We start from the raw sequence: 21,625 nt of genomic DNA on the forward strand, positions 1-21,625 counted from the left end.
AACCCGAAAACGGGAACGAACGAGCCATATATGTACACTAGAAAAAAAAGGATTTTTTTTTGATTATAGGTTTCATTAATGCTGTCCTAAATCTTCTAGTCTTATTTTATCTATTTATTCATCATAGGTACAGATACTCTTCTAAAACGAATAACTCTCTTTTTTTTTGGTCATTTTGCTACTACTACTACTTCAATCGTATGCTTTCACTTTAAAATTATGCTCAAATTATGTTCACATTGGAACTGCTGCCTAATTTTTTTTAGGTATGTAAGCTCTTAATATGTATGTTTTATACTATTACTGCCGTATTGTACCCTATTGGGTATATGTGCCTTAGCATAGTGTCTTCAAACTTCTTTATTGCTGTGTGTGTGTTCTTTTTTTTTGTTTTTATTTGTACCGAAGGACAGAGGACAGTTCATCCAACAACAACAACAACAACAACTTTCAATTACGCCGTTGTTGCTGTTTTACTCCCGTGCTCCTCTCTGAATCTCATCATAAGGAAAGGAAAAAAATAACAGTCATTTACAGAATATTGCTGTTATGTGAAATGGACAGCTGAGAATTGTATATTTACACTTGAAAAAACCTCGTTATTGAGTGTTTAATGAAATATTTTACGCCTAACATCATATGTTGTCATGTTACCAATTAAAACACATTAAAAAATCATTATTATTGCATGGCAGGAGGCCAGTGTGGATCTGTCAAAGGATTTTTCACGAGGTGTTAACGGTTACTACGGGAAGCAACCCTCAAACAAAAAAAAAAAGGAAAATGAGGAACCCGCTCAAATAAAGGATAAAGTTTCTGGCGTTAATCAATCCGCTTGGGATGCGCCCCCACGTTCACTTCAATTCAGAATCGTTTGAGATTTACGAACGTGTAAACTGGCCTATACAATGACTTGCGGTGGCTAGCCGATGTGTCAAGTCAGTGCTTTTATCCTCCCAGACAAGTCCGGTACCAATTTATCGACCCCGGAGGGATGAAAGGCTTGGTGAGCACTAGGGCGGATTCGAACCTCCGATCGATCGTGCAGGAAGCGGAACCTCTAACCGCTACACCACACCCGCCACCCGCTGAAATATACTTAGAAATAGATCTCAAAAGTGAAGTTATCTAAATTCAATGAAATCGATGGATTATAGCATAAGAACAGATTAAATAAGAGATTTTTTTCTTGGGAATTTCGTGGAAAATCTCAAACACTATAAGAGTTTTTCTTGGAAAGAAGAAAAAGGTTGTTGTTCCAGAAGAAGTCAACGAATTATCAAACCTTCAGAGATTGGTGGAATTTATCAGTATTTTTTTTTGGTTTTCTGAAAAACGAGGAAACGTTCCCAACAATATTCAAGTGTGTGTGGTGCAGAAATCCACAAATCCTTGAATAACATAGGATCGAAAGCTAAGAGAAAATAGAGAAACCCATAGCATCAAAGCAAAAGAAAACCAACGGTAGGTTTTTACAATGAAAATGAATTATAGAGTGTTCACTATCCAGTAAAAGGGGAGTAACTGGTACAGTGAGTAAGTAGTATATAAGTGATTGGACAGATAGACTAGAAAACTAGCCTATAAATGGAAGAAGGCAAAAAAGTGAAAAATGAAAACATGTTTATATATTTAGGCTATTCAAACAATTTAGGCTCATTATACCAAGTCTATGCGATTGTTTTCATTTCTAGAATGAATAATTATAATAAGTAATTTATCTGTGCTTAAAATAAACAACGGTTGGACCGCTTTTGCAATCCTTTTCATTGCACATCTTTGCATCCAGACAGACTTGTAGACAAGCATGAGAACCCTGTTGTCCTTGAAATTGTTGCTTACGTAAGAATGAAAAGTTTGCCCTTCCCATGTTTTTAGCATCAACATAAATCAGCTGGTTTTTTTTTCCCATACGAGAAGGTATTAGCATTCCAATGCTGGAGGCTTTGAAATTCGGCTAGTTCTCTTCTTTCAACTTTTTTTTAAAACACGACCAAAACGTGGAGAACAACGTAAGGATGTGATTTATTGCCTTCATGTTATTTATTGCAGTGAATCACACTGAACCGATCCGTTTTTTAATTCTCGTCAACATTGAATGTACTCAATACAATTTTAAGGGATTATATCTGAGATTCATTGCTGATGGCGCCTTAAATTATAGGTATTTCAAAAAATCTTAGCATGTTTTCGAATTTTTTCGTTAAGAGTACGCCTATTTAATTGATTCCATAGATAAAAAATTTACATCCATAGATAAAAAAATTACAATGGTTATTTAGAGGTCTGGAAAAGTATTTTCGGCCAGTGAGCTACTTTTTGCTCTTTTTATCCAAATGGTACTATATCATTTCATATTTCATTCCTGAACCGAAAAAGTGATGCGACCGTTGTGAAGAACCAATAGTTCCGCCAGATAAACAATAACAAACGATTTTTCCCAAAAAAGTGGTTCATAGAGTTTTAGGAGGATTTTTAGACCTTTTTCAGCCTTATCACCAGAAAGATATGTATACAAATATATATATATATATATATATATATATATATATTGACTTTAACAAGGAATTGGCACAGTTTGATCTCTTGTGAAAAGGAGCCATATCGAGCGTAGATCAAAACTATCGCACGGGGCGCTTTTGTCCTCTGCCACCGTTAGTCGTATTCCGGCCGCTCTGTCCACTACATCTTGGTCCTCGTTCCTGGTTGTGTCCTCCTGAAGCTCCCTAGCGACGACAATAATCCATGTGAAGTCAGTTCATTATTTCTGGAAAAAATGTAGTTGAGGGTGTTGTCACTCAGTGGCGCCCTTATTTCTCGAAGTAAACAATTAATGACATCACCCCATGAATCTGAGGTGGTACGGATTTCAGGTGAAGCATAGCCGAAGCGATAGCCGTTGCTCTTAATTTGTAGCTGATGGTACGATGGAGCATACTTATCTTCGGAACAAACGGTGATTTTTTTCTTTTTCTTTTCTTTTCTCTTTTTTTTCCTTTTTTATATTGGTTTCTTACTGCTCGTATAGTGATGTTGAAAGAAGCACTAAATACCTTGTACATAATATGCTAAAATATGTTATTGTTTATTTATTTACCATTTTATTGTCAGAAATAGCTGTTTTGGGAGTAAGTTCTTATTTTTGATCGTTCACGTAAACGGAAGATGATCAGTAGATCAAAGAAATTCGATAGCATGACATCGGTTGAGGGCACTCGAATGGCAATCGATTTCCAATGTTGCCTATTTTCTCGTGAGCCGCATCCTGTCAGCTTCCTTTTCCCTTTCATCTTTCCTCAATGTCCTCCTTCATCTCACTTCATTTCATCAAACCAACTAAGAAGAGTTACGGATTCAATTGCAAGGTCATCTTTTCCAGTCAAAAAGAAGTTCTCTTACTCGTTCAATGGCAATATACGTTTCGTTTTTTTTTTCAAAAAAAAAAAATAATAAAGCGAATGATTCTATTTCATTATTCTTCCTGAAAAAATCGTTTTGATAGGGGTATCAAATGAAGCGATTCTTCTGCTTCTGTGTACCCATAGAGATCACACATATATGTGCAGATAATATCAGAAATTATTGAAAAATTGATAATAAAGTTTTAAAAAATTCGTACATTTTGCTTTACTACACATAAAATGTAATATACTAACTTCTAGGTTTTGTAATAGAAAATTCCAAATGGAATATTCATTTCTCTTTCATATGCACCTTGTGCTGATAACAACAAAAAAAAACTAGGCATTCAAAATAATGGAATTTTAACATAACACGAGATCATAATTGTGATTGTTTGAATTCACGGTAGATGATCAGTAGATCAAAAAAATTCGATAGCATGACATCGGTTGAGGGCACTCGAATGGCAATCGATTTCCAATGTTGCCTATTTTCTCGTGAGCCGCATCCTGTCAGCTTCCTTTTCCCTTTCATCTTTCCTCAATGTCCTCCTTCATCTCACTTCATTTCATCAAACCAACTAAGAAGAGTTACGGATTCAATTGCAAGGTCATCTTTTCCAGTCAAAAAGAAGTTCTCTTACTCGTTCAATGGCAATATACGTTTCGTTTTTTTTTCAAAAAAAAAAAATAATAAAGCGAATGATTCTATTTCATTATTCTTCCTGAAAAAATCGTTTTGATAGGGGTATCAAATGAAGCGATTCTTCTGCTTCTGTGTACCCATAGAGATCACACATATATGTGCAGATAATATCAGAAATTATTGAAAAATTGATAATAAAGTTTTAAAAAATTCGTACATTTTGCTTTACTACACATAAAATGTAATATACTAACTTCTAGGTTTTGTAATAGAAAATTCCAAATGGAATATTCATTTCTCTTTCATATGCACCTTGTGCTGATAACAACAAAAAAAAAACTAGGCATTCAAAATAATGGAATTTTAACATAACACGAGATCATAATTGTGATTGTTTGAATTCACGGTAGATGATCAGTAGATCAAAAAAATTCGATAGCATGACATCGGTTGAGGGCACTCGAATGGCAATCGATTTCCAATGTTGCCTATTTTCTCGTGAGCCGCATCCTGTCAGCTTCCTTTTCCCTTTCATCTTTCCTCAATGTCCTCCTTCATCTCACTTCATTTCATCAAACCAACTAAGAAGAGTTACGGATTCAATTGCAAGGTCATCTTTTCCAGTCAAAAAGAAGTTCTCTTACTCGTTCAATGGCAATATACGTTTCGTTTTTTTTCAAAAAAAAAATAATAGAGCGAATGATTCTATTTCATTATTCTTCCTGAAAAAATCGTTTTGATAGGGGTATCAAATGAAGCGATTCTTCTGCTTCTGTGTACCCATAGAGATCACACATATATGTGCAGATAATATCAGAAATTATTGAAAAATTGATAATAAAGTTTTAAAAAATTCGTACATTTTGCTTTACTACACATAAAATGTAATATACTAACTTCTAGGTTTTGTAATAGAAAATTCCAAATGGAATATTCATTTCTCCTTTCATATGCACCCTGGTGCTGATAACAACAAAAAAAAAACTAGGCATTCAAAATAATGGAATTTTAACATAACACGAGATCATAATTGTGATTGTTTGAATTCACGGTAGATGATCAGTAGATCAAAAAATTCGATAGCATGACATCGGTTGAGGGCACTCGAATGGCAATCGATTTCCAATGTTGCCTATTTTCTCGTGAGCCGCATCCTGTCAGCTTCCTTTTCCCTTTCATCTTTCCTCAATGTCCTCCTTCATCTCACTTCATTTCATCAAACCAACTAAGAAGAGTTACGGATTCAATTGCAAGGTCATCTTTTCCAGTCAAAAAGAAGTTCTCTTACTCGTTCAATGGCAATATACGTTTCGTTTTTTTTTCAAAAAAAAAAAAAAAATAAAGCGAATGATTCTATTTCATTATTCTTCCTGAAAAAATCGTTTTGATAGGGGTATCAAATGAAGCGATTCTTCTGCTTCTGTGTACCCATAGAGATCACACATATATGTGCAGATAATATCAGAAATTATTGAAAAATTGATAATAAAGTTTTAAAAAATTCGTACATTTTGCTTTACTACACATAAAATGTAATATACTAACTTCTAGGTTTTGTAATAGAAAATTCCAAATGGAATATTCATTTCTCTTTCATATGCACCTTGTGCTGATAACAACAAAAAAAAAACTAGGCATTCAAAATAATGGAATTTTAACATAACACGAGATCATAATTGTGATTGTTTGAATTCACGGTAGATGATCAGTAGATCAAAAAAATTCGATAGCATGACATCGGTTGAGGGCACTCGAATGGCAATCGATTTCCAATGTTGCCTATTTTCTCGTGAGCCGCATCCTGTCAGCTTCCTTTTCCCTTTCATCTTTCCTCAATGTCCTCCTTCATCTCACTTCATTTCATCAAACCAACTAAGAAGAGTTACGGATTCAATTGCAAGGTCATCTTTTCCAGTCAAAAAGAAGTTCTCTTACTCGTTCAATGGCAATATACGTTTCTGTTTTTTTTCAAAAAAAAAATAATAAAGCGAATGATTCTATTTCATTATTCTTCCTGAAAAAATCGTTTTGATAGGGGTATCAAATGAAGCGATTCTTCTGCTTCTGTGTACCCATAGAGATCACACATATATGTGCAGATAATATCAGAAATTATTGAAAAATTGATAATAAAGTTTTAAAAAATTCGTACATTTTGCTTTACTACACATAAAATGTAATATACTAACTTCTAGGTTTTGTAATAGAAAATTCCAAATGGAATATTCATTTCTCTTTCATATGCACCTTGTGCTGATAACAACAAAAAAAAAACTAGGCATTCAAAATAATGGAATTTTAACATAACACGAGATCATAATTGTGATTGTTTGAATTCACGGTAGATGATCAGTAGATCAAAAAAATTCGATAGCATGACATCGGTTGAGGGCACTCGAATGGCAATCGATTTCCAATGTTGCCTATTTTCTCGTGAGCCGCATCCTGTCAGCTTCCTTTTCCCTTTCATCTTTCCTCAATGTCCTCCTTCATCTCACTTCATTTCATCAAACCAACTAAGAAGAGTTACGGATTCAATTGCAAGGTCATCTTTTCCAGTCAAAAAGAAGTTCTCTTACTCGTTCAATGGCAATATACGTTTCGTTTTTTTTCAAAAAAAAATAATAAAGCGAATGATTCTATTTCATTATTCTTCCTGAAAAAATCGTTTTGATAGGGGTATCAAATGAAGCGATTCTTCTGCTTCTGTGTACCCATAGAGATCACACATATATGTGCAGATAATATCAGAAATTATTGAAAAATTGATAATAAAGTTTTAAAAAATTCGTACATTTTGCTTTACTACACATAAAATGTAATATACTAACTTCTAGGTTTTGTAATAGAAAATTCCAAATGGAATATTCATTTCTCTTTCATATGCACCTTGTGCTGATAACAACAAAAAAAAAACTAGGCATTCAAAATAATGGAATTTTAACATAACACGAGATCATAATTGTGATTGTTTGAATTCACGACGAAGTTTCTCAATTCGTAGATCATTCATCAACTGTACGGGAACATCTTCAGCTCCATACAAGTATTTATCGCGTAGCATATCGTCTACAGCCGAGTTTGACTCTTCAACATAGCAGTATTCGAGCATCACCTGTAAAACTCGAATTTCATTGCGTCTCAAGGATCATACCTTTGACAATTTGTCAAATAACCGTACTTATAGAATATCACCGTACCTGAGAATTGTCTCCTATCAGCGATTCATCTTTGGAATTATGCCAATGAGCACTTTTTGTACTTTCAGTACTGAAACAGAAGATAGTAATTTTTCCACTTTTATCTATCTAAATATCGCGTAAAATAGGCAAAAGAAGTCCGGAATGTGGTGTAACATTTCTCGATGAAAGTCACCTGGATAAAGTTTTCTTTCATCGGCGACGCTTTGATTTTCTGTAGAATTGTTACGACAACCACAGAGTATGTACTAATAAAAGTTATGTCATCATTTCTTTTAAAAATACAAACGAATTTGATCAGAAACGTGAACAATTTCCTTTTATCATGACGTTCGCTGTTGCTTTCAAAAAATTGGTTTATATTATTAATTTAGGATGGAAATTTGTGAAAAAAAAATCTTACGGATTCATTGACGCCGCGTACATTGTTTCTGAATGTGGCTGGAAAGATGATGGACATACTAAAAGGTATGTTTCATGATCAAAAATTGTATTTTTTGGAGGTATTGGTTACCGTAGTCGTTGTATCGCATGTCCTTCTTTCTTTGTCGAGTTATATATTTGCCATACCTTGAATACATGTAAAGAAATAAGAATATGAAGAAAAAGAGGACGCCGCCGAAAACCGCCCACCACATCGATGGTGGCCCATATCCTGGAGAAATATAATTGTATGTACTTCCATAATTTATATTCCACATTTCGTTATGTGGAAGGCAGTTGTAGTAAAGTGTTACCGGTTGATCCATACGTTATCGTTCTACTTGGCAGGCTTGGTTCATATGCATCTCGCAAGCTTCGAACTCGAAAACTTTGTCCTTGTCGAAATTGTGGACGCATTCGAAATAGCGGATCGAATACTTCGCCCTAAAAAAGCAATGCGAACTATTCTTTTGATTGTGTCGGAGAATTGAATCTTAGGGAACGTGAGAATCTGGGTGTTCCAAAAATTCCACAAGTTGCAGCAAAGGCAACTACATCATAAGAGAGTCGTTTTAAACAAGAGATTTAGAATTTTCTCCGCTCTGTGTCAATACATATCGCTTGATTATAATAGAGTAATGTCCTGTCCCAGGAATAAATTTCTAGGATATATTAAGTAAACAGAAAATTGTTGTCTACTCGATAACGTAAAGGAACATATGCGGCAGCTAGCATCAGAAAAATCAGCGAACTCACAATTCCCTCAAAAGCAGACATCTTGTCGTTTCGTGACTCGACTCGATAAGACTTCGCGACTTCCACAGGATCCCACCGTAGTTCCGACTCACCGCTGAATCTTATGTTCAGTGGAGAGGGAAGTGTCGAGCAGACTGAAAATGGATATTCCTTGCTAAATTTCGTGGAACGCCGCAAGATTACATATATTCTTTCTCGCTTGGCGAATCTAAATGTATTGTGTTTTTCTTGCTTTGTAGAACACGCGCTATCCATCGTTCGCAGCATCACATACTAAGGACTAGAAAATTTGGAAAAATATATTCGTGATTAGCACCGGTGTTTAATGCACTTTCAGTTTATCTTCAAAAGGAAGTAAGTGGATGGTTTGTTACTCCCGCAAAACTTCACATTAAAAACTTGTCTATCTTTTTAAATGGACATCACTTATCGCTAATCGGCAAAAAAGAGCTTCTGGATATTCCTCGTTTTCATGACTTTGCGGATTTTCTGATTGGATAAATGTAAGAATGAAAGAAATTGGAAAGATAAAGTGGAAATGAGCAGACTTTCTGCTCTTTTTTGGTAACATAGTTTTATTGAGAAAACAAGGCTTACTCGGGATTCATTGATTCGCAGATGTCTGAACAAATGTTAAGAATAGGAAAACAGTGCAGAAAAATGAAGGAGATGTGTTCAATGTAAATTTCTAGATGTAATTCGGCTACAATAGTCTGATAATACTATTTGTAGGAATTCCTATTCTCCCTCTTGCTGTAAAACTATAACCAAAAATCAAATTGAACTCAATGCGCTAAAAATAATCATTTCTATCTGATGCTGTTTTCTTCAAAATTCCAAAAAATTATAGTTAATGGAGAATTTCCCAACATCGAATTAATATAAGTTAATTTTTTTCCGAACTATGTACATATTGAAGTTAAAGAGTTTTTACGAATAACACTTTGTTTAAAAAAATCATTGCAAATGGGCAGGTTATGCATGTTCGCTTTGCCTCAATGTCTCAGGATTCATTTACACTAGTTTTTGTGCTCAGCTCTGAGAAATTTTACAGGATACATATGAGTGTTGGGCAAAAAAGATTCTGTAGTGTTTTGTATGTCACTATTTTTTTCATCGCACACTTTTGTAAGTCACACTGCGTCAGCAGCAAAATATCCCAAAGATAAGTAGAAGCGTTGTCTAATGACTTAGTTCTCGTGAATGAAAAACACACGTTCATGGATAGTTTCCTCATTCGATATATTTATGTCTTATAAATGCATTACATTATTGCACAATGATTCCACTTCTATTAGTTTGCTGTTCCAAATCCCGATCGTTTGAATCGAAAACCCTCTTCCCTATGCCACCAATAGCGTCATTAAAAAAGTCACTCTTAGATAGTTCATCAGACGCGGGCTTCATCATAAAAAGAGCAAAGCTTATCCATAGACCCGTCCACAGTCATTCCTCTTCCAGTTCTTGACTTCTTTTCAATGAGTCGATGTTCCGCCGTCGTTGCAATGAGCTCTTCATTTCCGATCCAAGAAGTTCTCAAGTCTTTTTTCCATAATCAGCGACCTCGACAAGCATTTTAAAATGATACGAAAGAAAGCCTCCTTGTCAAAGTCGGCTCCACTCAATGTGTTCGCGGATCGTTGTCCATCATCGCCCGGATGAAACTGGGACAGTCGAAAACAGAAAGATAATCTCCTATATCGTTATTTCTACTGACCGTGTTTCTCAACTGCACTTGAGTTGGTCGAGCCTTTCTGGTTCCGGCTTTCCACATGGATCCGATATTTCGAGAAAGCCTTGAGATCGCCAATAGTAGCCGAATGTGACGTGGTGAGAAGACTCTTCTCGGTAGGATCATCATCAGACGAATAGTGCACAACGAAGGACTGCAGATAAGATCCGTTGAATCCTGGAATTCTCGAAATAAACGCCAAAGACACACTCAAAAAATAATGGTTTTGTGCATTGATAGATTAATTAATTCTCAGGTGGTAATGTTGTAATGAGTTTCTAGAAAGAAGAAAAAGTAGGTTTGATGTTGATTTCAAATATTCTTATTCAAAATTCCTAGGGTTTGCTAGAACGTTCTCAGTTACTATTTTACGAGAGCAGTTGCATACTCGGTTCTTGTCAACGATGCTGTAATGGAACTGCAAAAGGGACATTTCGTCCAGCTCAGAGACCAACTCTCTATCTTCCATGAAGATGTATCTAGCATTTCCGCAAAAACTGACGTCATAATTGTAAAAAGAAAAAAGCGCAAATAAACAGCCGTCTATCATTACCTGGTGTCCAATTCACCATCATCGCTTCGTCGCCTATGCATTCAACGCTGTCGATAATTGCAGATTGTGGACGAGTTCTCTGAAATTTCTTGAGATCTCTATGGAACTGCAGAGTCTACAACTATTAAAGCAAATTCCTACATCGACAATTAAATTCATCGCACTGGATATGGATGAAACAGCGTTGCTAATAATACATTCATATACTCCGTGATCACTATGTGAAACCGAAGGAAATGATAACACAGACGATGATATCCTTTTCTGAAACAGTTGCTTGTGGTTTTTCATTTGTTACTATTACTTATTCGTTAGCTACCATAATTTATTAATTTCAATTTGACTTTCGGAAATAAAGTCGAACAGAGTCAGTCTACCTCGGAATGAACCCAATATACTATCGGTAAAGGATCGCCAAAACCATCGCAAACAACATTAGCTGGGGCTCCTTCGAAGACCCTGAGCTCAGGAGGCGGTCGGGTTATAAACACTGGAGGCTCTAAAAACGGCTCTTTTCAGCTATCATCAGTTGTCAACGATACGTGAAGATCAAAGTATCTTCCTACAAAAGGTGATTTTAATATACCTGCTATGATGACGTGGGTTTCGAGCACAGTACTTCTTCCGATGGAATTTTCGGCTTGACATCCAAATATTCCCCCGTCTGAGTCTTTTGCTGTTCTGATGGTCAGCGATTCCTATAATACTCGAACTTTTGAGTAAATAAAAAAATTTGTCGTCCATTTTCCTCGATGCTCTTAGATGTTTGAAAAAAAGGACAAACAAGACAGAGCGGAGCACAAATTTCAACTCCATTACGATTTTAATTTTGACTGAACTTATTTAAACAGTTTATTTTCCGTCTTACTCCTAGAATTACTTACCTGATTTTTTAAACTTTATTTTCAGCTTCGCCTACGATTGTGTTAGCTTCTCTATGACATCTACGTTTTAGCAACGGTTTTTGTAGTTACCTCCTTCTCTAATTGAATCTATCTTTATTTTTCTATTTAAATTCCCATCCTCATGAAGGGATTATTATGAAAGAGAATCAAGTAGCAGTGGATTTACGGCTGTAAATTCCATTTACCTACAATTTTATTTATAATGTTTGTTCGTTAGGATACGTCTATAACGTGCTTCCAGTGCATTTGCATTCTCATTCCAATCAAATGTAAATGGTTGCTCATCTTTAAACGATAAAACAAACAAGGTAAGTCCCCACAAAAAAAGGAAGAATTAAGCAATATAATGCGCTGTACTACAGTTTGAGTCAAGAAAACACAAGCAATCATTTGAGAAAGTGGGGTGACTCCTTGAAAATTTATTTTCGAGGAAGTCTAATTTTACTCTTGCCTGCTATTGAAAGATTTTGTTCATATCGCTGTTTTAGTCCATATTTGCTTGATCAGTAACATAAAACATAACATGTTGGCAAACATAGCACTCATTTCTGATTATTCTGAATTTTGGTCATGTAATCTCGGAGATTATCTCCGCTCACAGAATCAAAAAATCGAGCTGCAGGAGCTGCTAAAACTAATTGGGAGCAAAATTACGAAACAACTGAAGTCTTTCAGATAATTGAAAGATAACTACTATGACTAATTGAATCGAATCTCAAACAGGCAGGATTGATTGCGGCGTTCTCTACATTATCACATCCTTCATTATTGTTCAGCATTTTTCGCTGGTTATCTTTTTAGGACGTCGCAACTAAGGGCAAAGTGACAGAATTTTTCTGACAAATATGAATAATCGAGCGGATTTTCAACGAAATGTGAACAAACAAATCTTCAACTTGGAGGTGTCTTTCAATAAAGACAACAAATAAAAGGAATTCTTGAATTTGAGTGGTTGAACACCTGCGTATTTTCTTCGCCATTTTTCCTCTTCCTCAGCAGTAAGGAAAATCGTCGAACTGATTTCCAGGAAAAGTAGTGGGAAAGCAAAATAATACTTTCGTACTTTCTAGAACAAAACACAAAAGTGGTGTATTTTTTGAAATTCGAACTTTATTTCTTACTTTTGAAGTCCCTTTCTCGCTAACGTCATAAATGCACGGAAAACTGTTGAATTCTGAGAGGAAACAGAAAAGGGTATTCGGATAAATAGATAAAAGGAAAAACCTAGCCTCCTGATTAATCTTGTTTACTAAATGAATCGTTTTCATTCTGGGTGCTCGAATGCTGACATAGTGTTCGTTTGACTGCATACTCCAACACTACTGTAAATTCAATCCCAACAGTTTTTCGTTACGCATGACATCTTTAAAAATGTCCAGCGAAAAGTGCCGAAAGTAACTGATTGTAAGTGCAGAATATGGCGATCAATCTCTTTTTAGAGATCAAGGCAATGAAATGCTTTGCCCAAATTTGAATTGCTCCTAAAAACTGTTTGAGTTTACTTTATATTCCCCAGTCCCGGTTGAATAAGTCCTATTCAGTGTTATTTCTGTAAAAACTCGAGTAGGACTCAATGGAATCCGGTTAAGCTAACCTCAGATGTTGTAGAGATAAAATGGCCATTCTTGGACCATGTATAGTGAGTCGGTTTTGGATTACCATCCATTGCGCATGAAATTGTTCCGTTCTGACCGTATCCAATCGTAAGCACAGGCCGATGCGACGGTAGTGGTTCAGGAGCATCTAAGCGACAATAATTGCTACGCTAATCCCAAACTGCTCATATGATGTGGTGACCTTGTCACGACATATCATGAAATTGAGAACAGTTCTTTGTAGAACTTGTTCCTACAGGAAATTTATAATAAGATATCGTGGAACTCGTGATAAGTGACCGTGACGATTAGGTGACCGCATTAACCTCTACCATTAACCATTATTATTATTGTTGTTACGCAGTCGTTTTGATTGTAATCACAAGGAGTATGATTGATGTTCAAAGAACTCTTTCTTCGGCTATTTTTACTACGCCCACCGAAGCGATAGAAACGAGAACAATGCTGATAAACTTGAAAAGCTCTGACGTTTGTACGGAAAAACCTAAAGGTCATGGAGCACTAAATTACCTTATCAGACGGAGGCGTTATGGGGGCCTCGCCTTTTCCAGGAATCATTGCGGAAACTACCGTTATGCTCTAGTTAATTCATTATTTATCTTAAGTTAACAGGACAGGAAATTTAATAAACATCTCTAGCAGATATACGATAAAATGAAGATCAAAAGAAAGTGGTATTTTTGGGAACTCAGCATTCTTTTTAAGAACTAGCAACACATCAAAGGGATTTATTCCTGTTTATATGTGTGTTTTTTTCAAAGTTAAAGTATTGGCAGTGGTGACTGAAGATGTCGTCAGGCAGTTTTTATTTTCAAATGAAATGATGGAAACCACTAACTAGACTGTGGGAAACTGACTCCGTACTTGCATTCAACGTTAAGAAATAAATAAATTTGAAAACAGAAAACTGAGAGTACTAGGCGTGTTGTAATCTTTTGATGCATTGTCGTTCCAAGATCTATCCAGTATCCGCTCGTATTCGTGTATAAACATACTACGCGAGCAATTAGGAGGAACAACAGAGAATAATTGTTAAGACACCTAATAATTACTTAATTCCACGCGAGTTCCTCACAAGAATAAAAAAGTATCCAAATAGCAATACTAACGGCTTTCAGGAAAAGATCACCAGCTATTTTAACGACTCAATGATTGGAAACAATGATACGAAATTTCCAGATATGTTGGTTTTTTGAGCAGTGCTTTGGTTTCCGAGCAATCCATTCTTGAAAGTGAAGTTCTGTTTTCCCCTTCTAAAAAGTGCGTGTGCGTAGATCGCGTGTTACACTGAATGCTACATGGACTCGTGTACAATGTTTTGCGGTGCTCAAAAAACTATGAACAAGTACTGAGTACGAGAACAATGTCATGACATTGTGTATAGGAAGGAGGGGAAAACCCCACGTTCTTGCGATAATCTTAAAGGACTATTGCGTTCTACCTCTACCATCTAAAATCAACTCCTTTATTTCTTGATTAACACTTTTCACATGTAAATGTAATATAGAAAACTCACAGAGAACATCGAGAAAAGCCGATACTTTTGACTGTTCTCCGGATGGACTGTGTGCCTTACACACATACCAACCGCGATCGGATTTTCGCACAGCGCGTAACGACAAATCGCCCTCCTTAAAAATAGGAAGTTGCTGCAAACCATTTTCTGACTACTGCAGATTACAGTTAAAAAAAGTAAAGATTACCTTGATTTCGACTCTCAATCCAGTCTCAGTTGTTTTGATTGGACGATCACGAAATATCCACGTGTATTGTATGCCATTTGGTTGTGTATCTGCGTGACAACGCCAAAATACGTTCGACCCTTCGATGACTGTTTTGTTTGTGGGCACAAAGTCGAATATCGGCGCTTCTTCAAAATGACTCAGCAACATTTCACACACTTTGCATGAAATTAGTAGAGGAATACAACTTTTAACGTACTTGAAAATTTTAGCTCAAATTGGGATGTCGCTTTACCCTCGACGTTCGCTGCTAGGCATGTGTAGCTGCCCTAACAAAACAAACAATATCATAAAGAGAAATGAAGTGAAAGTTCACAGAAAAAATGGGATAACTGACAATGGCGAAAGAAAGAGGAAATCGCTAAAAAGTAGAGCGAAGAGAACTAGTTGGACGCTTTGTAAAGAGAAAAGTTTGTAGTGGAATATTCTGTACATGGTTCTTTTTTTTTTGTTAGGAATTTCTATTTCTGATAAATTCCTACTCTGCACTTCACGCACTGAAATGATAGGTTTCGTTTTTTGTTACTTATTACCTTTTTCGTTAGTATTGTATGCGAAAGTCCAAAAGACCACTGCTTCGCCCTCGAACTGGCCAGCAATTGAATTCAAAAAGATAAAACATAGTTGAATATAAGAGGTGCTACTTTAGGGAGTAGCGGTTAAGACCAGGGATGAGGAGAGACTCAGAAAGAGAGAGGGAAAGAAAGTAAGAAAGAAAGAAAGAGAGGAGGGAAGAAGAGGAAAGATTCCTTTAAAAAAAAAAACGAAAATCAGCTTTTCGAATATGAAACAAGGACACAGCCCTCCATTGAATCCAAATAAACCTTTCGCAAGAAGAATTGGTTGTGAGTGAGGAAAGTTTTAATTATTGAAAGGAGTGAGAATAAAACGGTAACCTATAAAATAACCGCCACTGTGCTTAAAGAAGTGTAAAATTGTGTCACTTCTTATCTATGCATTATCGAGAGAAACATCCAGGAACTACTCACCTCATGGTGTTTCTCTAGTTTTGTGATATTCAAAACCGGTCCTGTGCTGACTATTTTTTCCTTCTAAAACAACTGTCACTTAACATTTGTTGAATGGTATTAGTGAAACAGTTCCTCGTACTAACCTTGGTCCAAGTGATCTCAGGCGGTGGAACACCATCTGCTTTGCACTCTATAGAGAGAGAATCGCCGATTTTGTTGTAGTTCACGTGGTGATCTGTTGGCGATGTCACTGTCGGCGACGCTACAATACGTTCTTGCGAAAATGATTATAAAAAAATTCTTGCACTATGACGAATATCTTGAGAAAGTGACTGATTGAGCTCGATATGATGAGCCAATTGTGTGCCCTACCAAAGATTGTGATTGAACTTCTCGTTTTTTTTTTTTTGTAAAATGCACTCTTTCGAATTCTGTTAAGGTCAAGGAAAAGGCCACTTATTTCCTTTTCAGCATCGGCACATCCTTATCTTTCGGTATCACGCGTGAATTCTGTTTTCTCGCCTGACTTTTTTAACCTCACTTTTAAGATGAGCTGATGTCATGCTGGAAAACTGCATATGATACTGATTTGCGTCATCGCGGAGATAAATGTTTGCAGTGTTGGAAGCGCTTCGGTTTCTTTAAAAAGTGGTTTATGGAACAAATCAGTTCTCTAACAAGCTGATGAGAAAAAGAACACTAAAGTACTTGATGTTCCTAGAGAAAATTAACACCTCAATGAGTAAGAAAGTATTCTTATTATGCTTTTAATATCTCTATTTGCATATACTCGAGGATGTGAATACTCTTTTTCTAATTTCATACTGCTCGGTTGCAACTTCTTTAACTTATTCGCGGTTACGTTCACAAATAGTTGCTGTATTTGCTGATATTCCACGTCAGAAGGTCAATCCATTTTGAAATATCCCTGAAAACTTTGAATATATCGTTAAAATTTTTCCAGTTGCAAAATCCGACAAAATAGTCATTCGGAGTGAGCGTTTTCCGTCCATATGTTATATCGTTGTCTATGCATACCCGTTAACCTCTCAATAGTGATATTATTCTATTATTCTGTTCTATTTATGTATTCCTTGAGATGGCATCTAAATAGATTGAAAATACGCTGCTAATGGAGATATAGAACTATATTGAGAGTGGTTTTTCCTTTTTTGTAAACTTCAGCTTTTGTTCTTCAATTTCAAGCGAGAGAACCAACTCCTTGCGCTCTCAAGAAAAAGTGGTCTTTCCGGTATCGTAATCACCAGAAAATCTTGTTCTAATTAGGTTTCTTTTCTCAAACAGCTTAACGATTGTGCATGATGAACCTGTGACATAATACTAGTGTTTGTTCTTAGAGCCTTAAAATCCACATTCATAACTTCCTGTTCCTATTGGAGATTTTGATTGTCAACTTCTCTTTTGCTTAATTAAGGAGCACAACTCTTACCGTTAACGACAAGTCGCAGAGGAGGTCCGTTCTCAGGTCTTGTCGGTTGCTTTGCGAATCGAGTAATGACGCAGTGGTAGCGGCCGGCATCGTCGCCGCTGACCGAATGTATGGTCAGACCCAAGCCAGATCCGCGCGCAACGCTGCCTGCAATGGGAAAAATTGGACGGGAAATCAACAACAGAGAATATTCTAAAATTGTATAAGTAGAATCAAAGTATAAGTCTGACTGGACAAACAGAGGACAAGACAAGTCGACCTTTCGCCCGATGCTTATCACTTTGCGAACCCGTTTCGGGGCGGGCGGTTGGTTGGGATCAAGACGCGGCGACGGGCAGGCAATCCCTGACCCACTTCCGATGAGGCTGGCCTACCTCGTCATGCTTGTGCTGTACGACCAAGCCTCCTCTCACATTGAGTCCTGTTGCCGGAATCGTGGTGTATCGGAAGTTTGCTCGAGGGCACTTTGCCGCCTCGAATCGCCACCGGGCGATATCGAGAGGTACACGATTTTCGAGGCTCGCAGTGGATGTGCTCAATTTCTGCCGGAAATCGCTGAGTGCATTGTTGACGGTCGTGATTCCAGCGAATGTTGCCAGACGAATGCCGTTCAAGCTGATGAAAGCTCATGTCTCGGTCTTTGCCGAGGGTCATCGGACGGTGTAAGTCATTGGATCCGTTACCAATCTTGTCTGTCTATCAATCTTCCGTCTATGTACAGCTGCATTCAGACTAGTCACACGAACACTCCTACACCACCTCAGCTAATAAAAATTGTGTCGAAAGCAAGCACTTCAGTGGAGATCCAATGGAGCGCACCAGCTAAATATTCCGACCTTGTTCACATTTACAAGGTTCATGTGATCGAGACGTCAGGAATGAAACATGACGAAGTTGTGCATTCCACCAAGCAATTATCCATTACTCTGACGAATCTAAAACCAGATGGGAAATACTCGATATTTGTAGTGGCACATGCATCAGAATTATCTAGGAAATCCACTCCATCAGATGTGCTACACTTTTCTACATCTACTAACGGGAACATAGGGGTTAGCTACGCATCCACTGTATATGTCCCACAGGATGCACTAAAAGCAACATTGGCATGCCGACTAAGAATGGGAGTCGGCGCGAGGATGCACATGGTATGGGAGAAAAAAGTCGGATCCACTTATCGTAAGGTGGACGCAGTTCGTTCTAGAATCACCACCTACGCTTCTGAAGAAGGCCCTGCGGTCCTAGTATCAGCGCTCGATATTCGTGCACTGGAGGACTCTGATTTCGGCACGTACAAATGTCACGTTCGCGGAAACAGCAACGACTATGGAGAGGTCAGTCCACTGCTCATTTGCATAGCAGAGGATAACGTGTTACTGTCGTGATCAGCGGCGAAAATTCAGCTCTTTCATACCTGGAAGACCTCATTTGTGCTCGTTTTCAGATACATCTTGTGGCTCATTCCTTTGCTATCGGGCGCCCACCGTTGAATCCACCAGAAACACCACTTGAATGTTGTTCCCGAGCTGTGTTCAGACCACATTGTCATTCCGTATGCCACGCGGGCAGCGAAAGGAAGCGGGGACTTAAACCAGGTAACTGCGTGATTTATTTATTCATCAAAAACTTTGCACCAAAGTTGGTTGTAAAATTTGTTGATGAACATTTTTTCTCATTATAGCGAGAGTGGCTCGGTTAGGTTGTGAGAAAGACTTTCACTTGTTTATGCGTCCGCCACCCCGATAATCCACGTCAGAGAACAGTGTAAATGATAAAATGTACTCGGATACTTTAGCATGGTATAGTGGTTCCTTACAGTTATGATACGATCCTCATTTAGGATCATTTCTTCCGCAATTCCGCTGTTTGGACGAATTTCAAAGCCTCCTTCGCTGCACGTTGAGTGAAATGAATAGTGCTGGATGCTGCATAAGGAAAAAAGTGAGGCTCTACAAGATTTCTCACAAATAAGTGCGAAAAACATATTCCCTTCAACAATTTTTTGTACTACGCCTGTTTCTCGGAAGAACGTTGTTTCAGATACCATATCACTGCCTCGGCATGTGTGATAGCAATTTCGAGCTGACGAGGCTTATTGGTTCGAATTGCCTAGAGTTTGAAAGCCAGGTAGGCATGTTACGTGGTACGAGTGATGTATCCAGCAACGTAGAGAGATAAAAAATTGCTAGGTTCGTCAGTGTCAAGCAGAAGTTCTGGACTTGCGTCCCGAGGCGGTGTCACATCTTCATACAAGATCGGAAGCTGACGCAACGATATTAAACTGGGATAGGAGTGATAAAGCTGAAGTGAGCATGCAGAAGGCTGCTGATTTTTGGTGCGATCTCAAGCTGTCATTAATTCCAGGTGTATCATGTATACCATCGCAGACGAAAGGGAGCATGGAAATCTATGTCAATCACAAAAACAACGGCACGAGTAAAGAATGCCGATGAGGTGAGGAATGGTTTCGTCGTTCTATGATTGCCAATGATTTCTTCTGTTGTCCTGATTCAATCCTTGATTGCTGGATTTCTTTTTAGATTCTTGTTCTTGCCGTGAACGCTTACGGGTCGGCCTCGGCTAATCGAATTGCGTTTGAGGATAACGAATGGATAGGGAACTACGACTGACCCGTCTCGTGATATTAGTAAGTGGATTCACTATCATTTTGCGAATTGTGAAATTTACGGTTCTTGAACGTCAGGCACTTGCATAATGACTGAATACTGCTTTCTAAATAGAAAGAAATTCCTTAGCCATGACCGGTTCATACATTGTAGGTACATTTCTTTATCGAAACTGATGTACAAACAAACGACCATCAGGGATTTCGCTCTTTCTATTACACATCGCGTATCGTCTGTGTAAATTAAACGACATATCATAGAATAGGATCGAAGTAGCAGTTTTTTGAAGTTTACGGGTTCACTATTTCTATTAACATGTACTATAGATATTTATTGTGGATTTATATTTTGTTAATTGTTAAACGCGTCTAGAAATAGCCAAGTTAAGAACAATCCATGAACTTCAGAGGCAATTTATTCCTATTCCAGGTGCAATTATGGTTTATTTGTTGCTTAGTGACTAACTTCTAAATTTGTGATAATATACGGGATCAATTTGACACTATTATGTATAGAAATAATGATTATTGAAAGTTATGTAAGCAGAGATTAATAAATTATGGTGAAATAAATTACTTCATTTTCCTCTAAAAATCATAAAAATTCTGCGACTTTCAAAAAGTCTCTGCTAACCTTGCAATGACGGCGAGGCATGTCCAGGTTCTGATCCGTAGGCACTCATTATCAGCTTGTTATCCTTCCTCCACTCTAACGTGAAGTTCGTATCGTCTGGAGTAGGTAGCGTACACGGCAACGTGATCGGTTTGCCTTTTCTACCCCAGAATGTTCGCATTTCTGAAGGAAAAGAAAATCAGAATTGATGAGTGCTTCTCTGGAATATGTTACGGCGATGAGTGTTTTCTATATTCAACACGTCTTAAGAACATCCCCAAAATTTAGCGGAGGTAGACGATGTAAAAATAGGACTTTGTACAGTTCAAATCAATGCAATATCAGTTTTCAGACGATATTCGGGAGCAGAAAAAAAATTCGGTGGTTAATTCAACGAGATTTAGGTCCAATTCTAGGCCAAGATACCGCTACAATTGAACTAGTTGCAAATTTCTCTGTTACTAAAAAAATTGAATTAAGCTGATACGGTTGGATATCCAATTTTTTGCTGCACCCATTACATCATTCAAGGGAATATTTTATCTCATTTTGGATAACCATGTGTCTCTTATTGAAAGAATTTATCTTCTGAGAAGTAAAAACTAGCAATTATCGTGTAGTGGCAAATGCTAATAATTAATTTATGTTGAACTTGTGTACGTGTGCTGTCGAGAGTGTGTAGAGGCATTTATTTTTGAATATGAATAATATGAATAACATAATTGGATCATTTTGCCTACTGATACCGCATTTGTTTACTATTTTTTATTTAATGTGGTAGCCGATGTAAGTGCCTACAGAAAAGTACTGAAGGAAGAAAAATCGTCAGAAAAGGAGATGGTCAAGATAATTAAGTGTAAGTTAGTTGTTTGAATCTAGTAAGTCAGTAGGTGAATGCCCAAAACCATCGCGGTGTAGGAGTTATTGGAAGTGGCATTCATCCCTAACTGATTTGACGGGAAATGTTGTGAATAGTAGACTCATGATCAAA

At 37.2% G+C, this 21,625-nt stretch overlaps 3 protein-coding genes across 5 annotated transcripts; 2 read left to right on the forward strand and 1 right to left on the reverse strand.

Moving 5' to 3' along the window:
* Nucleotides 1-2,919: 2,919 nt before the first annotated feature.
* On the forward strand, nt 2,920-7,916 carry RB195_026168 (uncharacterized protein; the record flags this gene model as incomplete). Its single annotated transcript, XM_064214602.1, has 3 exons — nt 2,920-2,956; nt 7,622-7,715; nt 7,835-7,916. 3 exons carry the CDS (start codon nt 2,920-2,922, stop codon nt 7,914-7,916), a joined length of 213 nt encoding a protein of 70 aa, XP_064070483.1.
* On the reverse strand, nt 7,004-16,508 carry RB195_026169 (uncharacterized protein; the record flags this gene model as incomplete). 2 transcript variants are annotated; one of them, XM_064214603.1, is made up of 18 exons in its annotated part: nt 7,004-7,162; nt 7,248-7,317; nt 7,651-7,708; nt 7,762-7,902; nt 7,985-8,114; nt 8,427-8,560; nt 10,144-10,335; nt 10,712-10,790; nt 10,853-10,975; nt 11,089-11,210; nt 11,298-11,409; nt 13,211-13,359; nt 14,749-14,863; nt 14,936-15,102; nt 15,174-15,243; nt 15,964-16,026; nt 16,089-16,207; nt 16,487-16,508. In XM_064214603.1, 18 exons carry the CDS (start codon nt 16,506-16,508, stop codon nt 7,004-7,006), a joined length of 2,025 nt encoding a protein of 674 aa, XP_064070485.1. The 2 variants fall into 2 exon arrangements, with proteins under 2 accessions (XP_064070485.1, XP_064070484.1); XM_064214604.1 differs by lacking the exons at nt 10,853-10,975; nt 14,936-15,102; nt 15,174-15,243.
* A 1,156-nt stretch (nt 16,509-17,664) lies between these two features.
* Nucleotides 17,665-20,268, forward strand: RB195_026170 (uncharacterized protein; the record flags this gene model as incomplete). 2 transcript variants are annotated; one of them, XM_064214605.1, is made up of 9 exons in its annotated part: nt 17,665-18,729; nt 18,840-18,990; nt 19,236-19,336; nt 19,436-19,522; nt 19,585-19,701; nt 19,760-19,849; nt 19,936-19,964; nt 20,012-20,042; nt 20,176-20,268. In XM_064214605.1, the coding sequence occupies 9 exons, from the start codon at nt 17,665-17,667 to the stop codon at nt 20,266-20,268; spliced, it is 1,764 nt and encodes a 587-aa protein (XP_064070486.1). The 2 variants fall into 2 exon arrangements, with proteins under 2 accessions (XP_064070486.1, XP_013306292.2); XM_013450838.2 differs by lacking the exon at nt 20,176-20,268 and having other exon boundaries at nt 17,665-18,057; nt 18,127-18,266; nt 18,600-18,729; nt 19,936-20,025.
* Between the last annotated feature and the right edge of the window lie 1,357 nt (nt 20,269-21,625).

Source organism: Necator americanus, chromosome X (assembly GCF_031761385.1).
Source record: "Necator americanus strain Aroian chromosome X, whole genome shotgun sequence".
Lineage (NCBI taxonomy): Eukaryota > Metazoa > Nematoda > Chromadorea > Rhabditida > Ancylostomatidae > Necator > Necator americanus.